Source organism: Capricornis sumatraensis, chromosome 3, assembly GCF_032405125.1.
Source record: "Capricornis sumatraensis isolate serow.1 chromosome 3, serow.2, whole genome shotgun sequence".
In the NCBI taxonomy this organism is placed as follows: Eukaryota; Metazoa; Chordata; class Mammalia; order Artiodactyla; family Bovidae; genus Capricornis; species Capricornis sumatraensis.
In genome coordinates, this window is record NC_091071.1 from 166,530,811 (window position 1) to 166,551,192 (window position 20,382).

The 20,382-nt window shown below is 49.3% G+C and overlaps 2 protein-coding genes across 2 annotated transcripts in view; both read right to left on the bottom strand.

Moving 5' to 3' along the window:
- TINAGL1 (tubulointerstitial nephritis antigen like 1) overlaps nt 1-1,913 on the bottom strand; it is a 36,263-nt gene extending 34,350 nt beyond the window's left edge. The window contains exon 1 of the mRNA XM_068967476.1: nt 1,772-1,913. The gene's annotated coding sequence lies outside the window, so the exon portion shown is untranslated. The remainder of the gene's footprint in view (nt 1-1,771) is intronic.
- Nucleotides 1,914-6,450: 4,537 nt separating this feature from the next.
- LOC138076365 (antizyme inhibitor 2-like) lies at nt 6,451-19,393 on the bottom strand. Its single transcript, XM_068968506.1, has 9 exons — nt 19,211-19,393; nt 18,105-18,278; nt 17,502-17,674; nt 16,758-16,892; nt 13,216-13,381; nt 12,552-12,699; nt 8,019-8,119; nt 6,984-7,201; nt 6,451-6,475 (listed from the first exon to the last, which is right to left on the bottom strand). Exons 1-9 carry the CDS (start codon nt 19,391-19,393, stop codon nt 6,451-6,453), a joined length of 1,323 nt encoding a protein of 440 aa, XP_068824607.1.
- Nucleotides 19,394-20,382: the final 989 nt, after the last annotated feature.

Sequence of the window (20,382 nt, forward strand, 5' to 3'; positions counted from 1 at the left end):
TGATCAAGGCTGTGAACTGCCTGAGAGAAGGTCAGTGGCATGCACCTCCTACTGGAAAGTCCTGCTCTGACCTCTAGCCGTTCTACACAGATAGCTGGGCTGGGGCGTTGGTAGGCTCCACCTGTTCTGGACTGCCCACACCTTTCTGCCCACATCTTTCACAGCCTCCGGGCCTTTGCAGAGCTGTTCCTTCTTCCTGGAGCATCTTTCCCGAACCACCCCAGTCACTGGGTCTCTCTTCAAACGTCACCTCCCACCACCCTCTCCAGTCACTCTCCTTTCATTCCTCCTCACCATCCTCCAGAGTCTAGCATTGCTTTATTTATTTGTTTGGTTCCTGTCCTCCCCCTTCCTCACCTCCACCCTCCATGGAATGTCAGGTCTACAAGAGCAATGGTCTCTGCTCAATTCCCAGAATCTAGAACAGTGCCTGGCACAGAGGATGTGTTCAGTGAATACTATTGACTCCATGGAGTAGACAGGTTCAGACAGCTTTTTAAAGCCACCTCTCTGGATTTCTCTCTCCTCGTTTGTCAAAGGGGGAAGGGAACTCCTCTGCAGCCCTTTTCAAAAAGGCATTGTTATTCCCATAAACCGAATCCTTAGATGAGCAAACGCCTTGTAGGTTTCTGGTCGGCTGCAACACTGACTGTGGCCAGTGGGTGGAAGCAAATCACTGTGGCTGAACCACCACAAAGCCTGGGCCACTCGGTGCTCAGAACACCTGAAATTTAATCTCCCAACAGCCAAGCCCGTTATATATATATTATATATATATATATATGTATATTTGAGAAGCACATATATATATATTTGAGAAGCAAGACTTTCTTAAACGTAGTGTGCTCACCCCTGCAGCCCTAAAGGAAAAACATTGAACTGCTTTGAAGTCAAATCTCAGTTCTGTCATTTACCAGCCAGGTGACCCGAGGGTTCTCGTCTCTAAAGAGGGGGTGTTATTTGCTCACTGGGTCATTATGAGTCTCCAGCAGGTAAAGGCTGTGGAAGGCAGCATGTGGGCTCAGGAAAAGGCTTTGAGGACTGCAGGTGGAGTCTGGACCTGCAGAGAGCCCCCCTCAGGAGCACCTCATTCTCTAAGCTGTCTCCACCTGCCTTGCTCTCTTCCTTCCCAATGACCCCCACTCATTCTGCACCCACAGAGCAGGTGCCCACGTGCTGAATATAAAACACTCCGCACGGCGGGGTTCACTCTACATGGACCCCCACAAACCTCGAGTGGGCACCTGCGCTGGCATTGCCACCCATTTCACTGGCCCATTCATCCTTCCACGCTTCTCGTCCCTTTTCCACTCCGCCCCTCTCCTGAGAACACCAGGACCTTCTCCTGCCTCCTCGCTCCCACCATGTTCTTGCTTCTTATTCCGCTAATAAAGAAACCACCAGTAGAGTTCCATGTTCTCCCAGCGACTTGCCTGTCCCCATGGAGGCACTAGAGGAGTTCCCATCTGGGCGCACCCCCCCTCAGTTCCCCGACCCCGCCCCAGAGCACAGGACGCCAACCGTTCCCACCCACCCAAGGACGTTGCTTTGCCACTGTCGCCTCTCTTTCTGCGTCTTAATTATCTTGCCTTCTGTCAGTCATCCCTGTGAGCCTACAAACAAGCTGTAACATCTCTCATCTTAAACCTTCCTTGACCTACACAGGCGCCTCTTCCAGCAACTCTCCCATTTCCTGCTCCTCTTACAGCACAACTAACTTCCTGGAAGAGGTGCCCACACCCCATCCTCTCTGGACCCCACTTCCACCAACCTTCCTAGGCGTTAAAACCCGCTGGTTAAGATCACCGATGACCTCCGCTCTCCGATGTCGTTCTCAGCCCTCACCTCACCCACTCTGGGGGGAGTCCTGGGCACAGAGCTGTGGGCTGCCGTCCTGGAATATTTCTCCTCTCAGTTCCCAGGACTTGTGTCATCCCTCTGCTTATTTACTTCCTGGCTGAGCTGGCAAGCCCCAGGGATGGAAAGTCCAACCAGTGCGGACCACGCCCCATGGACGGTCATATCTGCCCTCCCGACCTCTGCCCTTCCGATCTCTGCCCTGAAATCTGATGCTTGTACCTGACTCCATTTGGATGTTGGATCAGCTTTTCATACGTGCCTTTTCCAAAACGGAACTCTCCATTTTAATCCCTCCTAACCCGCTTCTCCTCCTGCCCTGCATCCCCATCCGTATACCGCAGCCACAGCCCAAAGCCCTGGAGTTGTCCTGGACTCCTCTCTTTGCCTCTTACCCCACCTCTGACCCCTTCAGAAAGTTCTCTGCTCTTGACCTTTGCAGTCCATGCTGAACCTGGTGCAGCTCACCCACCTGTACTGTGACCACTGTCATTTCCCAGGACTGGCAGGACCCCCTCAACTTCTCTCTGCATCCTGTCACACTATTCACCTGCCCAAACCTGCCAGGGCCTCCCCAGCCCCTTCCCCACCTTTTTTGCCTCAGAGCTAAGTCAGATCCCTGACTCACCTGAAGCTTGATGAGATCAGCCCCCAATCCTCCTCCTGCCTCAACTCCCAACACCTCCCCTCACTCACTCAGCTCACCCACACGGGCTTCTTGCCTGTGAGGGAACACTGTCTGTCCCTGGCCTTGGACTTGCTGTTTCCAATGCCTGGAACTCTCTGACTCAGGTAAGCACAAGCTCCCTTCAGATCTCTGCTCACCTGCTATGTCCTCAGAGAGGCCTCCCCAGACCCCTCTATCTAAAATAGCACTGTCTTTTTTCACTCACTGGCCCCTTGCTTTATTTTTCTTCACAGCCCTTATTGCTTCCACTTCATTTTATTAGATTTAGGGGTTTGTTTATGCTCTTTTTCCAACTAAAAAGTTAGCTCCATGAGCTTAGATTCTTATCCATCATGTGTCACCTGTACCTAGAACAGTGCCAGGCAAGGTCTAGGCTCTTGCATTTTATTTTATGGATGGATGAATGAGTAGATAGATCAATGGGTGAATGGATGGATGGATAGATGGATTGGTGGAAGGGGGGATAGATGGATGGATAGATAGGTGGATGGATGGATAGATAGATGGATGGATAGGTGGATGGATGGATGGATGGATAGATGGGTGGATGGATGGAGAGATGGGTGGATGGATGGATGGATAGATGGGTGGGTGGATGGAGAGATGGGTGGCTGGATGGAGAGATGGGTGGATGGATGGAGAGATGGGTGAATGGATGAATAAATAGGTGGATGGATGGATGGATGGATGGATGGATGGATGAATGGATGGGTGGATGGATGATGGATAGATGGGTGGATGGATGGAGAGATGGGTGGATGGATGGAGAGATGGGTGAATGGATGAATAGATAGGTGGATGTATGGATGGATGGATGGATGAATGGATGGGTGGATGGATGATGGATAGATGGGTGGATGGATGGATAGATGGGTGGATGGATGGATGGATGGATGGATGGATGGATAGGTGGATGGATAAATGAATGGATAGAAGGGTGGATGGATGAATAGATGGATGGGTGGATGGATGGATGGATGGGTAGATGGATAGATGGGTGGATGGGTGGATGATGGGTGGATGGATAGATGAATGAATGGATGGGTGGATGGATGGGTGGATGGAAGGATAGATGGGTGGGTGGGTAGATGGGTGGATAGATGGGTGGATGGATAGATGAATGAATGGATGGATGGGTGGATGGATGGGTGGATGGAGAGATGGGTGGATGGATGGAGAGATGGGTGAATGGATGAATAGATAGGTGGATGTATGGATGGATGGATGGATGAATGGATGGGTGGATGGATGATGGATAGATGGGTGGATGGATGGAGAGATGGGTGGATGGATGGAGAGATGGGTGAATGGATGGATGGGTGGGTGGATGGATGGATAGATGGGTAAATGGATAGATGAATGGATGGATAGATGGATGGATGAATGAATGGATGGGAGGGTGGATGGATGAATAGATAGGTGGATGGATGGATGGATAGGTGGATGGATAAATGAATGGATAGAAGGGTGGATGGATGGATAGATGGGTAGATGGATAGATGGGTGGATGGGTGGATAGATGGGTGGATGGATAGATGAATGAATGGATGGGTGGATGGATGGGTGGATGGAAGGATAGATGGGTGGGTGGGTAGATGGGTGGATAGATGGGTGGATGGATAGATGAATGAATGGATGGGTGGATGGATGGATGGGTGGATGGAAGGATAGATGGGTGGGTGGATGGATGGGTGGATAGATGGGTGGATGGATAGATGAATGAATGGATGGATGGGTGGATGGATAGATGGATGGATGGGTGGATGGATATATGGATGGATATCCACAATCATACAGTAAAATGCCCGAAGGGCAAAACACAGAACACATCAAAATCTCTTGCATCTGAATAAAACTTTATTTTTTCCCTAAAGCCCACTCACATTTGTACTTCCAGACACCACTGGGGAGGTAAGGGTAGATGTTTCCATTCAGAATTTTCAGTCTCTGGGAGGAGACACATTATCCAAAGGCTGTCTGAACCTGATACCTTCCTTGGGTGACATCCGCAGATTCATTCCCTCCTCCTGAGATGTCTGCAGGAGAAATATCTGTAGCCCAAGGGTGCATGAACTGTGGAGGATGCAGCAAGATTGATAAGGCTGATTCTGGCAGAGGGGGAGGACCCTCTGAAGAAGCTGGAAATCAGAGACTGTGTTGTTTTATCAGGCGAAGCTGTAAAAGGACACAGGACATGAGTGACTTTGGCTTCTGGAGTCTTCTCTCCCTTTCCTTCCTGCAGGAATGTGACCAGTCATTCTGAAGTGACTCTATCATCTTCCTTCCCAGCAGGATGCATTCTTTTTTTGAGCTCAGAACTCCTCAAATGTTGTTTTTCAAGTTTTAGCCTGCCCGGGGAACATGCAGTAGCAATCGCTCTGTTTCTGAGTTGGCTGTATTCACACCTGGTCCAGTCAAGCTCCAAACCTGGGTGTTTCTTAAGGCCAAAGCCAGGTCTGAGGCACCCACATGGTCCATTAGCTATGTGGCTAGATGCTGTACATATTCGCTGAGGATACCCAGACCGTGGGGGCAAGAGTGATCAGACTCAGGATCAGGCCCAGCCAGAAACAAGTGGACGTGAACTGACCTTGAATGAGAATTTGCATTATCTCACTTAATCCTCTCAACAATCCTGCAAGGGGAATACTAAGAGCACCCTCACTTCACAGATGAGAAAACTGAAGCTCTGACCACACTGCCAGGATGTGGTGGAGCCTGGATCCCCTCCAGGCTTGTCTGACTACAATGCCAGAGCTCTCTCCGCTAGATCAGGTGCCTGTGGTTCATATATATGTTTCTGGAACAACGGGCAGGGGTCACTAACAGATTGAAAGGAAGGACAAAAGCATCTCAAGGTTCTGGTGAAAGCACGTTGTTGCATATTCCAGGGCATGACCTCCAGGGGGCTCTCTTGTAATAGCGCAGTTTCCTTACACTGCCTCATTCCAGGGTCAAGAGGGGGCAGGGTAGGCTGCCAGGAAGAGCTAACTGAAGCTTCAGGCCCACTGTAGACAGAGGACAGTTTGGTTTAGTTTTGTTTTGTTTTAATTACTCAGAAAGTGTGTTTGTTTTTGGATTTTAGAAAACCAGGAGCAGAGCGCTTTAGGGTTCTGGGCAATCATGTTTTATCTTCATTTGTTCTGTCATTGGCAGAGGAGTAGAGAAAATAGTATTAAACCTAGTTCGTGATTGTTGCTGTTTAGTCGCTAAGTCATATCAGGCTCTTTTGAGACCCCATGAACTGAAGCCCACCAGGCTTCTCTGTCCATGTGATTTTACAGGCAACAGTACTGGAGTGGGTTGCCGTTTCCTTCTCCGCAGAGGACAGTTTTGAACCTTAGATGTTGCCTCATTTCAGAGGCACCCTAACCCGGCAGTCCCCTAACATTTGTGGCACTAAGGACTGGTTTCCTGGGAGACGATTCTTCCACGGACTGGGAGTGGGGGAATGGTTTCAGATGATTCAACCACATTCCATTGACCGCATCACCACCTCAGTCAGCTCCATCTCGGAACGTCAGGCCGTTAGAATCGTAAAAGGAGAGCGCATGCGCGGTTCATGATCGGCGCACAGGGTTCGCGCTCCTATGAGACTCTAACCCCGCCACTGCTCTGACAGGAGGCGGGGCTGAGGCAGTAACGTGAGCCATGGGAACTGGCTGTAAATATAGTTAAAGTTTCTCTCACTCGCCCCCCTCTCACCTCCTGTTCTGCAGCCAGGGTCCTAACAGGCCACGGACTGGTACTGGTCCATGGCCCGGGGTTGGGGACCCCTGGGGTTGGGGGCACCTGCCCTAACCTCTGTTTCCTTCACGCTACTCCTCCCCACCAATTCCTGCCCCCAAGCATCCCTCACGAGCGCACCGAGGTGACGAAGCCTTTCCATTCTGACCACGTCTGGCCTACGGTGTGGTCTCCAGCAGGCTCCTGTGGAAGGAATGCGCCAGTAAAGGGGCGTTCCAGAGCCCCTTCCACTACCTCAGGAGGCAAACCCCAGGTTGGACCCAGAGGAGATCCTGGGTCAGGAGCTGTGAGGGAGCCTGGAGTTGATGGGGAAGGGATACCTGAGGAGGGAACTGGGGAGCAGCTGCAAATGGTCAGAGAAGAGTGGGGCCCAATAGTTGGGGGGACCTTGGCCGTGGAACTGAGGGTCAGCTGGGGCCACAGGGCTGCGTGATTCTGCCCACAATGGCATCTACCTGTCAGGACTTTCAGAGATGCCCAGGTGGGCTAACTTGGGCTTAACAGCGTCAATCCCATAGGCAGAGGCTGGTGTCAAAGGTCAACCAGACATCTTGGGCTTTGCTGGGGCCAGTGGGGGGACTAGGGTATCCAGGGCCTGGCATCCCAGGGTCAGCCACCAACTCCCCTTAACAAGTTCAGATCTTGGTGAGAGCCGCTCACTGCCCACCCCCTTTCCTCCTCCCCCAGACACCTGAGCTCAGGTCCCACGGCATAGCAGATGGAGGTGGGAGAGAAGCCATTGAAGGTGGAGCTCATGACAGACGTGTAGGCGCCCATGAACGGGAAGACCAGCCAGTCGCCCACATCCAGCTCCGGCAGCTGCACCTCCTTCAAGAAGAGCTTGTCAAAGGCATCACACGTGGGGCCAAAGAGGGTGCAGGGGAAGAGCGGCAGCTTGGGGCTGAGCTCCTGCAGGGACACGGGGGTGGGGAATCAGAGAAGACCCCCCGCACACACACACCCCTACCCACTCCTCATCAAGCAGCGCATGCCCCAGGGCGCCAGCAGAAAGGACTCTATCATCCACCAACACTGACCAATTCCTGAATGGTCCCTGTGTGCCAGGCATTGCTCTTAACCCGCCCTCACAGAGCTTATGCTCTAGAGACTGACTCCAGCCCTGCCAATTCACAAGTGCAGACACAGATGGGACCTCAGCTTTCCCATCTATAAAGTGGGAAGATTTTATTTAATAATCACTCAAAATACTGGGCCTCAAACCTAGCTTCACTGAAAGTGCTTGAGGAGTTTTCATAGAGGATCATGCCAGGGTCCCAACCCATTAGAAATTCCAATATCAGTGGTGTGGGGCCTGGGCCAGGCAGAGAAGTATTAAAATTTCCCAGTTGATTCTGGTGTGAAGCAAAGTTTGAGAATCTCTACTTCCTAAGTCTCCTGCATCTCCAAGATTCAGGGACTCCAGAACAACAAACAGACAGAAAGACAGATAGCCAAAGAGAAGCATACACCCCTCCACAGACCGATGGACCTAGACACCCATCTTCCCGCATAGGTGTGAATCGCCAGGCCCACACAGAAGTGCACATGCCAATACGCACAGACACACTTGCACATCCTGGCACACGCAGAGGGCGTGACAACCCACTAAGCCACCAGTAATCTGAGCCCCTTCGCCTCTCCCACTGGTAGCAGGGAATCCTGCCCAAGGCGGGGCTGGACCAGGTGAGTTCTAGGAGGTGCCAAAACCATGAAACCTTCTGCTTACCTTCACCACAATGGGCATCCTGGGTTCAGACTCCCTGGAAAAGATGCGGAATGTGCCATAGTGGCCATCATTGAGATAGTACAGCAGCTTCCGGTGGCCTCCTGAGGGCGGGCAGAGGGCAGCACTGAGCTGTGCTCAACCAGGGCTGACCCTCAACACCCGAGCCCGGCACCTGTGGGGGAGCCCTGATCCTCTGCCCAGCACTGGATACCCCCTGTTCCCTGCTCCAGGAGTCTTCTCTGAGCCTATAGACAGTTGGGGGCCTGTCCTCTGTACCCGCATTGCCCCTCCGCCTCTGCCCTCCACCTTTCAGTGTTCCCCTCTTCTCCTCTTCATCTTCCTCTCCCATATAAGAATAATCTAACTAGACCTCCTTAGTGGTCCAGTGGTTAAGAATCCACCTGCCGATTCAGGGAATACAGGTTCCCTGGTCTGGGAAGAACCCATGTGCCGTGGAGCAACTAAGCCTGTGTGCCACGACTACTGAGCCCGCGCTAGGGCCTGCGAGCCGCAGCAACAGAAGCCCTGTGCCTACAGCCCGAGCTGTAGAGCTAGAGAGGTCCCCGCGATGAGAAGCCAGTGCACCACAACTAGGGAACAGCCCCCACGTGCCAAAACTAGAGAGAGCCTGCATGCAGCAACGAAGACCCAGCACAGCCAATAAATACACAAGAGAACAATCTAACATGCCATATAACTCAGGCATTATTCTCAGTTCCCTACATGTATTCAACTATTTAATCCTAACTACCCTCTGAGCGGGTTCACTGAGCCCTGCTTTACGGTTGAGAAAACAGTCTTGTCAGCAGTCATGTAGGGGACTGTGGCAGGGCTGGGATTTGCCCCCAGATCACAGGCCTCATGTTCTCTGCCCTCCCCTTAGACCAGGTGCCCTGATCACCTGCTGCATGAGTCAAACTGGGAGCAAACGGTCTTTTCATGACTTGATTCCATCATGCTTGGTCCTTAGTGATGTGCTAATTTATCAGTTTCCTTCCTCAAAGGGGTACCTGTCTAAACTACATTTTCTTATTTTCTATATTCTTTTTTTTTTCCTCTATATTCTCGATGCTCCAGCATCCGGGGCCTTGCTGACCCAGCGAGACTGCTCCTCCCTGGGCTGGTTAATTTCTAGAGACAGCAAATAACTGCCTTGCAAGTATGCCTTGCCTGTGCAAGCCAACCAATCCAGTGTCCATACTGCAAACCATCTCCTGGATGGAACTCACAGAACTTGAAGCACTACCTCTGGCCTAATCTCCCTAGGGCAGTCCTTACCCCCCACAACCCACTGAAATTATTCAAACTAGCCAATCCCAAACCTGCCAGTCCAACTCACCCTGATTCACCCATTCTGTTCCTCAAAAACCACAACAGAGGCTCTGACCAGTGTTCCCCTGTGTCCTTCTGCTTCCTGATCCATCCTGTCCTTCCCCTTGTGGCCCTGAGTGGCCTGCCTCGCCTCTGGGTTCTCCAGAGGAAGCTTTATGGCAGTTGCTTCCAGGTCTTACACAAACTGATTAAAACACATCCCAGGTATTATCACCCTGCTTATTTAACTTACATGCAGAGTACATCATGTGAAATGCTGGGCTAGATGAAGGTCAAGCTGGAATCAACATTACTAGGAGAAATATCAACAACCTCAGATATATAGATGATACCACTCTAATGGCAGAAAGTGAAGAGGAACTAAAGAGCCTCTTGATGAGGGTGAGAGAGGAAAATGAAAAAGCTGTCTTGGAACTCAACATTCTGGGGAGGGAGGTGATAGGCAGGTTCAAGAGAGAGGGGACACATACTTTATTACTGGCTTCTTTGGTAGCTCAATCAGTAAAGAATCTGCCTGTAGTGCAAGAGACCAGGGTTCAATCCTTGGGTTGGGAAGATCCCCTGGAGAAGGAAATGGCAACCCTCTCCAGTATCCTTTCTTGAAAAATCCCATGGACAGAGGAGCCTGGTGGGCTACAGTCCATGGGGCTGTAAAGAGTCGAGCACGACTGAGCAACTAACACAACATGGCTGATTTGTGTTGATGTTTGGCAGAAACAAATACAATTCTATAACGCAATTATCCTTCAATTAAAAAAATAAAGCTCAATATTCAAAAAACAAAGATGGTCCCATCTCTTCATAGCAAATAGATGGGGAAAAAGTGGAAACAGTGACAGACATTCTTTTCTTGGGGCTCCAAAATCACTGCGATTGGTGACTGTAGCCATGAAATTAAAAGACGCTTGCTCCTTGGAAGAAAAGCTATGACAAACCTAGACAGTGTATTAAAAAGAAGAGACATCTCTTTGCCAACCAAGAACCATATAGTCAAAGTTGTGGTTTTTCCAGTAGTCATGTGTGGACGTGAGAGTGGGACCATAAAGAAGGCTGGCTGACCACCAAAGAATTGATGCTTTCCAGCTGCAGTGCTGGAGAAGACTCTTGAGAATCCCTTGGACAGCAAGGAGATCAAACCAGTCAATCCTAAAGGCAATCAACCCTGAATATTCACTGGAAGGACTGAAGCTGAAACTGAAGCTGCAATACTTTGGCCACCCAATGGGAAGAGCCAACTCCTTGGAAAAGACCCTGATGCTGAGAAAAACTGAGGGCAGGATGAGAAAAGGCAGCGACAGAGAATCAGATAGTTGGATAGCATCATCGACTCAATGGACATAAGTTTGAGCAAGCTCTCGGAGATAGCGAAGGACAGGATAGCCTGGTGCGCAGCCATCGCAAAATCAGACACACCTTAGCAACTGAACAACAACAAAGTACATTTAAAAACATTGCCCTACTCTGACAAGTATGGGGTACAGCACAGTTGTCACTTCCCTCCATCTAAATACTCTGCCTCTATTGATGTTGCCAATGTAAGCAGGTGATAGCTTTCTCTCCAGCACCATCATACTTCTGATGCATATTGAAGTAGTGGTCATCTATGGCCCCCAGACCCTTTGGACAGGACCTACTACCAAGGCAGTGTCTTCACAACCACTCTTCATCTGTTCTTAGAATATTGCTTTCTGGAATCTAAACTCAGGATTTTGCACTGATTTCTGTTAGCATTTGAAGCATTTCATAATATTTGGGGATTTAGATGCCCAGATCCTTCTGAATACTGATTTTCTGCTCTCCCCACTGACCCCAATGTACTTCCTACCATCCTCTCCCCTCTTTCTTAGTTGCCATCACTGAAGCCACAGCCCCAGTTGTCCCTAAACTACTTAGTCATGAGAGGTAGTCAAGACACCACTAATGTCAAGAGCTCAGGTCTGCTTGGCATGTGGTGCAAATCCAAGTGCAAAGGTGTGCGTCAGGCAGACCAGGTCCAGTTGTATCTCTGACTAGCTGTGATGCCTCGGACAAGTTCCTTCCTCTCTCTAAGCCTCACTATCTCTGCCTGTAAAATGGGAATGAACCCAAATTACTTCACCCCAAATTCTACTCACAAACTGTTGAGCAGAAAGGAGAGAAAATGCATATTTCACACATGATAGATATTTAATAATTGGCAACACTTGTTATTATGGGAATAAAAATAATGAGTCCCTAAGGACTTCCCTGGTGCTCCAGATTAATACTGCGCTTCCGCTGAAGGGAGCATGGGTTCAATCCCTGGTCGGGGAGCTGAGATACCACATGCCCCGTGGGGTGGCCAAGAAAAAAAGCAACACACATACAAAAATTACCCCTACCATAGTAAAGATGCAAATTTTAAAAATAAGCCCTTAATACTTAGAGTTTTGTTAAATGATGACTTGAAATCATAGGCTTCCTATCACAATATCCTTTAATCAGATGTTTTGTGAAGAAATGCAATCAGCTGACACAAGTTTCTTGGGATTACAAACCTGTGGGCCAATCATTTGTCAAAAGGATAAGGGAGGAGATTAAAGCAGCTTATAAATATTTATATGTCAGTTATCATAAAGCAGCAAAGAATAAAAGCACTAAGCCAGTGGGGAAGATCTATTCATGTTCTCATCTTATCGTGAAATGGAGTTTCTGCTTAGCTCACTTTGTGTGAAAACCAAAAGCTGCAAAAATAACAGTCTAAAAGAGCTCCTACGGTGGTTGACCTCGACTGTCAAAGGTTTACCATTACCCTACAGATGTCACCCTTAACCTTCAGGCCGTGACGACAATGGTGCCTTCTTATATGTATTGTAAGAGTTTGCATTTACTCACTATATTTTTGGCACCGGAACCTGCACCTGTTAGATAATGCTTGCTGGATGAATTTAAGGTGCACAGCAGCACGATTTTGTCCTTGAACCTCATGGGCTATATTCTGTGACTTTACCTCCATAAATGCCGTATAAACCCATTGGCTACTTAGGAAAAATGAAGACCTTTCATCTTGCTTCTCACCTCCCAGTCTGAGAACAATAAAATAGTGATACTAACAGGTTCATTCTCATATCCAGTTCAAAGCTTGTTTACTGCTAATTAGGCATTCGGGGCTGGAGCCCAGACCCCCTACCCATCCTCCACTCCGGGGCCCGGGAATGCCTGGACAGTGGCCTGCCCACCCACCGGGCTCCAGCACAGCCTTCTTGGCAATGATGTTGATAGCAGTCATGCAGACAGATGTTGCATAGAAGCGTCCGGGCTCTGCAATGATCTCGATGCCACTCCCCTCGGGGAAGTCCTGGGCCAGAGCGGCGTTGATCACTCCTGCCACCTGCAGGGACAGACCCAGACTTTAACATGGCCAGTCCATCTGAGGGGGCTTTACCTGCACACTATCCCTTCATTCCCTTGACAGCTGTGTGGGGAGTCGTTATCTACATTTTACTAGGGAGGAAACAGGTCGATGCTGTGGCCCATGGTGGGGAAGTAGCTTGTCCAAGGTCACATAGCACCCTGAGATGTCTGAATTTGGGACCACTTAAACACAGTCAGCAAAGACAAAATGTTTCCCAGGTCTCAAGGATAACAAACTTCTACCTGACTGTAGCTTAAGGGGGGATAGCAACTAACACCTCTAAAGAAAGACACGGAGCCAGATACACAAGGGCTCACATATGTACACAGGCCATGCAAGTGTAGTCAGACAAAGACGTCTCAACAAAGACAAACCTCAGTTACACACACGCATGCGACTCACAGTTCCATGACCTCCTCATACGCAAACAAACACACTCAGTCTCCTGAACCCAAGCTGGAGCACCCGGCTCCCTCTCATCCTCCCCGTCACCTCCTCGAACTCAGAGTCGGAGCCTTCCTCTCCGGGGAAGCCCCCTCCGATGTCCAGGAGGCTCATGTCATGCCCAATCCTGCTGCCCATCTCAAACACGCGCCGGCAGTCGGCGATGGCCTTCATGAAGTTATTGGGTGTCTGGCATCTTGAGCCCACATGGAAGCTGAACACACATCAAGTGACATGTAGAGAAACACCCGTGAAAAAGCAAAGGTCAGTAGGAAGAGAGACATGGGCAGAAACACCGACATGGTCATCCTTGAGTTGGAGCACTCGAGACTGTGTGGTGGTCACCTCTCTTAGCAGCCCCTTCCAAGTGCCTCATTGCAGGGGCCTCCCTTCTTCTCCCCCTTGGAAGGTGTGTGCTCAGAACCCGGATCCCCATGCCTGTGAGGAGGGCCAGGTTGGATGAGGCCAGAGCAAAAGTTCAAGGGGGTGCCACAATACTAAATGATCAAGATAAAGAATATTTAAAGTAATTGTTGTAAAGAGCAAAACTGATTTAGAAACATCTACAATGACGAAAATACTAAAATGTAAATAAAGACAAGATTAGTAACAGTAGGGACTTCCCTGGTGGTCCGGGGGTTAAGAATCCACCTTGCCATACAGGGAACCCAGGTTCGACCCCTGATGGGGAACTAAGATTCCACGTGCCAGGGAGCAACGAGGCCCGTGTGCTGCAGCTACCAAGTCCACACACCACAGCTAGAGAGCCCGTGCTCTGAAACCAAAGACCCCAAGTGACACAACTAAGGCCCAACAAAGCCAGATTAAATAAACATTAAAAATAAAAAGGTGCTTTATATATACAAAAGTGGTAACGGTAGTTGAACCCTGAAGCAAAAGGAAAAATGAGAAATGCCAATCTTGTCTTTCAAGTTTTAATATTTTTCTCATCATGATTTTTTTGCATTATTTTTCATTTTTTCAAATATTGTATTCAGTTCAGTTCAGTCGCTAAAATATTCTTTAGCTAGAGTACTAACTTTTTTAACATCCCCTTAAATTTTGCACCCAAGACCTTTGCCCCCTTTGCCCCACCCTAATCCCAGATAACATCCAGCTTCTTCGCTGAGAAGAGAGAAGCATCATGAGGCCCAGAAGGGCTTCGGCTGACTGGAGCGTAGCCAGCAAGCCAAAGGCTGGAGGTAGACAGTGGAAATTTTGTCAAGAGAACACACTGGTCATAGCAAACACTCTACTTCCAACAACATGAGATGATGCTACACATGGACATCACCAGATAGTCAATACTGAAATCGGATTGATTACATTCTCTGCAGCTGAAAATGGAGAATCTCTATATGTTTAGCAAAAGCAAGGCCTGGACCTGGATATGGCTCAGATCTGAGCTTATAGCAAAATTCAGGCTTAAATTGAAGAAAGTAGGGAAAACCACTAGGCCATTCAGGTATGACCTAAATCAAATCCCTGATGGTTATACAGTAGCAGTGACAAGTAGATTCAAGGGATTAGATCTGATAGACAGAGCGCCTGAAGAACTGTGGACAGAGGTTTGTGACATCATACAGGAGACAGTAAGAAGACTGCCTCTTCTTAGAAAACAAGAAAAAGAAATACAAAAAGGCAAAGTGATTGTCTGAGGAGGCCTTGCAAATAGCTGAGATAAAAAGAGAAGTGAAAAGCAAGGCAGAAAAGGAAAGATGTACCCAACTGAATGCAGAGTTCCAGAGTGTAGCAAGGAAAGAAAAGAAAGCCTTCCTAAGCAAACAATGCAAAGAAACAGAGGAAAACAACAGAATGGGAAAGACTAGAAATCTCTTCAAGAAAATTGGAGACATCAAGGGAACATTTCGTACAAGGATGGGCATGCTAAAGACAGAAATAGTTAGGAAGCAGAACAGATTAAGAGGTGGCAAGAACACACAGAAGAACTATACCAAAAACGTCTTAGTGCCCCAGATAGCCCCAGATAGCCACAATAGTGTGGTCACTTATCCAGAGTCAGACATCCTGGAGGGTGAAGTTAAGTGGGCCTTAAGAAGCATTACTATGAACACAGCTAGTGGAGTTGATGGAATTCCAGCTGAGCTATTTCAAATCATAAAAGATGATGCTATTAAAGTTCTGTACTCAATATGCCAGTGAATTTGGAAAATTCAGCAATGGCCACAGGACTGCAAAAGGTCTGTTTTCATTTCAATCCCAAATAAGGGCAGTGCCAAAGAATGTTTGAACTACTGCACAATTGTACTCATTTCACATGCTAGCAAGGCCATGCTCAAAATCCTTCAAGGTAGGCTTCAGCAGTATGTGAGCCAAGAACTTCCAGATGTACAAGCTGGGTTTAGAAAAGGCAGAAGAATTAGAGATCAGATTGTCGACATCCGTTGGATCATAGAGAAAGCAAGGGAATTCAAGGAAAGCATCTACATCTGCTTCATTGACTCTGTTAAAGCCTTTGACAGTGTGGATCACAACAAACTGTGGAAAATTCTTCAAGAGATGGGAATACCAGACCACCTTACCTGCCTCCTGAGAAACCTGTACGCAGGTTAAGAAGCAACAGTTAGAACAGGACATGGAAAAATTGACTGGTTAAAAATTGGGAAAGGAGTATGAGAAGGTTGTATATTGTCACCCTGATTATTTAACTTATATGCAGAAAACATCATTTGAAATGTTGGACTGGATGTATCACAAGCTGAAATCAAGATTGCCAGAAGAAATATCAACAACCTCAGATATGTAGATGATGCCATTTATTGGCAGTAAGTGAAGAGGAACTAAAGAGCCTCTTGATGAGGGTGAAAAAGGAGAGTGAAAAAGCTGGCTTAAAACTCAACATTCAAAAAACTGAGATCATGGTATCCAGTCCCATCACTTCATGGCAAATAGAAGGGGGAAAAGTGGAAGCAGTGACAGACATTATTTTCTTGGGCTCCAAAATCACTTTGAATGGTGACTGCAGTCTTGAAATTAAAAGGTGCTTGCTCCTTGGAAGAAAAGCTATGACAAACCTAGACAGTGTATTAAAAAGCAGAGACATCAGTTTGCCGACAAAGGTCTGTATGACTAGTCAAAGCTATGGTTTTTCCAGTAGTCATGTGTGGATGTGAGAGTTGGACCATAAAGAAAGCTGAAGAATTGATGCTTTCAAATTGCGGTGCTTGAGAAGACTCTTAAGAGTCCCTTGGACTGCAAGGATATCAAACCAGTCAATCCTAAAAAAAATAAACCCTGAATTTTCATTGGAAGGATGAAGCTGAAACTCCAATACTTTGGCCTCCTGATGTGAAGAGCTGACTCCTTAGAAAAGACCCTGATGCTGGGAAGGATTGAAGGCAGGAGAAGGGGACGACCTGATGAGATAGTTGGATGACAACTGGCTCAACGGACGTGAATTTGAGCAAACTCCAGGAGATAGTGATGGACAGGGAAACCTGGTGTGCTGCAGTCCACAGGGTCACAAAAGAGTCAGACACGACTTAGCAACTGAATTACAACAACAATGGACAGTGGAAACCAAGACTCCTGGCTCCTCCTTTCCAGGCGGGGAAAGCCAGTGCACTCACCTGGTTCCAACCACAGCCAACCCCAGGTCCCTGGCAGACTTGAGCAGATGTTCACATACCTCCAGCCTGGCCCCAAACTTAGAGCTCAGGGGAAAGAGGCTGCCACTGTCCTGGGTCCACAGCCGGAGGACCAGCCTGGGAAAGGGGTGCAAAGGGTATCAGAATTTCTTAGGCACATGAGCCCCAAGGCCCCCCATCCTACCTCCCTCCAGCTTCCCACCCACTTCTGCCTAGCTCGTCTGGACTGTCTAGCCATGGAGACCCAAAGACTGAACACACTCACTACCTACAGGCTTCTGTCCAGGCAAGAAAAAGCAGGAAAAGGATAAAATTATAAATACACCTTCCATAGGCCTCCACATTACAGGATCAGAGATGTTAAATAACTTTCCTAAGATCACACAGCGTGTGACAAACCAATCTGAAGTGTGGTTCCTGGCCTCCCTGACTCCAATACGAGTGTCTTTTCCACAAGGTCAGCTAACGCCGGACCACCTAGTGCTAGGCTCTGCCCAGTGTCTATGCGGATACAGGCATTGTTTATTTGGCATCAATGGACACCAGCGAAGGCATCAGGCCACTGGCCCAAATTCTTGTACTTTGCTGCTTTGGCCTGTGCCAGTCACCACATGAGTCTTCCTGCATCTGATTCCTGCAGCCAGTTCCAACAGCCGGGGTCCCAGCTTTAAGGTCCCTTTTTCCACCTGTCTCTACTTGTTTGCACCCACTCCCTGCTGGTCTCACCTGGCCCCAGGATGATGCTGGGCCACCTTGATTAGCTCCTCCTCGCTGTCGAACACCAGGAGCTTCACCCCGTGGAGGGCAGCAAAGCGGATGTGGGAGACAGACTTGCAGGGGTTAGCATAGATGATGCGTGAGGGAGCCACGCCCAGGGCCAGCACCTGCTCCAGCTCGCCCTGGCATGGGTGAGAGCCAGAGTGGGGAGCTGCCCTGATGCCCCTCTATTCTCTGGGGATGGGAACCCTGGGCATGAGCCAAAGGGACTGCCCTTAACTGAACCCCTATTGTGCAGTGTGCTGAACATGACTGTGCCCTTTAGGTTCCTAGAATCTTCCAAATGATCAGGCTGTGCTAGGACAGGAACAACATCTGTGTCTTCAAGCTTGTGCTTCCCCTCATTCACTCAAGCTGTCTGCCTTAGTCACAGGGACCAATGGGAGACTGATCCCCCATAGGGCACTCATTTATCCTTTCCCAAACAGTTGAGGACTAGGAGAGTCAGCCCCTGTTGAGGAGCTGCAGTCTCCACTCCAGGACCCCAGGCAACCCGCTTTTTTTCCCCAAGAAGTGTTGGGCTTGTGAATGAGTCAGCTGGCCCAGGCTCACCTGGCTGGCACAGTCGAAGCTGGTGCCCAGGGCGGCCAGGACACGCAGCATCCAGGGGCTGCTGTTGCACTTTACCGCGTAGAAGGGTGAGACCCGCGGCAGGGCCTGGCGGAAGACCTGGTGGCGGTTGGCCAGCACGCCCAGGTCAGCCACCATGAAAGCATCTCGGCAGTCCTGCCGGGACAGTGAAAGAGAAACAGAAGGCTGGGTAGAGGGTTATCTCACCTGATCCTCAAAACAACACTATGCAGTAAGTACTATTGCTGTTGTCGTTTCAGATTTGGGAAAAAAAGGTTCAGAAAGAAGTCACTGGCTCAAGGTCACAGAGAAAGTGCATGGCTAGGATAGAGTTTGATACCAGGTCTTCTAACTCTTTTTTCCAGTAGTCATGTATGGATGGGAGATTTGGACCATAAAGAAGGCTGAGAGCTGAAGAACTGATACTTTTGTGGTGCTGGAGAATACTCTTGAGAGTCCCTTGAACTGCAAGGAGATTAAAGCAGTTAATCCTAAAGGAAATCAACCCTGAATTTCATTGGAAGGACTGATGCTGAAGCCCTAATTCTTTGGCTACCTCACGCGAAGAACCAACTCACTGGAAAGGACCCTGATGCTGGGAAAGATTGAAAGCAAAAGGAGAAGGGGCTGGCAGAGAGCGAGATGGTTGGACAGCATCACCAGCTCAATGGACACGAATCTGAGCGAACTCTGGGAGCCAGTGAAGGACAAGGAAGCCCGGTGTGCTACTGTCCATGGGTCACAAAGAATTGGACATGACTTAGCAACTGAACAACCACAACTTCTAACTCTTAAAATAGGGGGACAAGAGGGAAACAATCTTTGTAGATCAAGAAAGGGGAAAGACAGCTCCAACCCTCAACCAGGCAGCTTGGCACTGGGTAAAACCCCCAAGTGGTAGCATGGGGAGGGAGCTAGAAGGGGACAGAATGATTCTATCACCCCAGCAGAGCAGAGCCTTGAAATAAGACCTAGGAAACTGACATAAAACCAGAAAACAGAAAGTCTTATTTCTTGCCCCCCAAAGCAGGGACTAAAAAAGCCTCATCCTTCCTTACTTCCCCCCTCCCGTCTCCCTCCTTCTCTACCGAATCAGAGAGCTCCTTGATCTTCTTCAGGACCACATCCCAGGCAGTTTCTCCAGGCTCCAGGGCAATGATATCCTTTGGCCATGTGCTTCCAGGGCTTTCTTTACTCTCCTTTGAGTTCCCGATGGGAATGCTGACCCCCGATGCTCCAACCAAACCCTCGGCCAGGCGCGGTTTTGACATCCTGAAAAGGGTTGGCACTGAGATAGGACCTCTTCCCTCCTCCCAGCTCCCCACTGGCCCCAGAGCCAGAGTTCTCAGGCTGTAACTTCTCAGCCATTCCTTTCAGCTACCGCAGCTCCATAGAGCCCTCGTGAATTTTCCCATCTGTAAAATGGGCCACTGGTCGGGCCCAGTCTGCTTCAGAGACCTCGTAAGGGACCAAGCAAGACACACAGGCTGTGCACAAGGAACAGAGGCTAGGCATCCTCCTGCGGGCTCCTCCACACAGATGTTCCCATTCGCAGATGGGAAAACTGAGGCTGGGAAGGGTAAGTGCAGAGTTTCAGGATCTTCAGATTGTAGGGTTCAGAGCCAGGTCCAGGGTCCCCATTCTACACACAGGAATGAGAGGCCCAGAGAGAGGAAGGGACTTGATCGAGGTCACCAAATGGTCAGTGGCAGAGCTGGGACTGGCACCTGGGGTCTCTAGACCAGAAGTGGACCTGCCGCCAGCCAGGCATCCCTGAGACCAAAGCGAAGGTGGTCTGCAGCCAGGGGCCTTCTGTTCTGGCAGCTGGGGCTTGACCTATATCCCCCACACCACATGCAGACTCACCTGCTGCCTGCGGTGACCTGCTTGCTCAGGCTCAAACTAGGGAGCTGGGATCTGTGGTGTCTGGGCTTGGGGTAAATCCCATGGGAAAAGCAGAACTCAGCCCAGATCGCAGGAACCAGGGCAAGCACCACCAAGGCTGTCCCTACAGACCTCAGCCAGCCGGCCCTGCCTCCTCAGCCCAGACCTCCCAGGCCCCGAGAACTAACCCTGTTTTGTCACCCACATGACAGGATGACATGGACTGTTTGTGACCCCGTGGACTATACAGTCCATGGGATTCTCCAGGCCAGAATACTCAGGTGGGTTCCCTTTCCCTTCTCCAGCAGATCTTCCCAACCCAGGGATCGAACTGGGGTCTCCTGCATTGCAGGTGGATTCTTTACTAACTGAGCTA

Excerpts from the sequence above, each read along its gene's own strand:
- LOC138076365 (XM_068968506.1), bottom strand. The coding sequence starts at position 19,393 with ATGTCAAAACCGCGCCTGGCCGAGGGTTTGGTTGGAGCATCGGGGGTC. Across the intron at positions 17,675-18,104 it reads GCTTCGACTGTGCCAGCCAG|GGCGAGCTGGAGCAGGTGCT; the intron begins GTGAGCCTGGGC and ends CACCCATGCCAG. Across the intron at positions 7,202-8,018 it reads GGATGCCCATTGTGGTGAAG|GAGCTCAGCCCCAAGCTGCC; the intron begins GTAAGCAGAAGG and ends GTGTCCCTGCAG.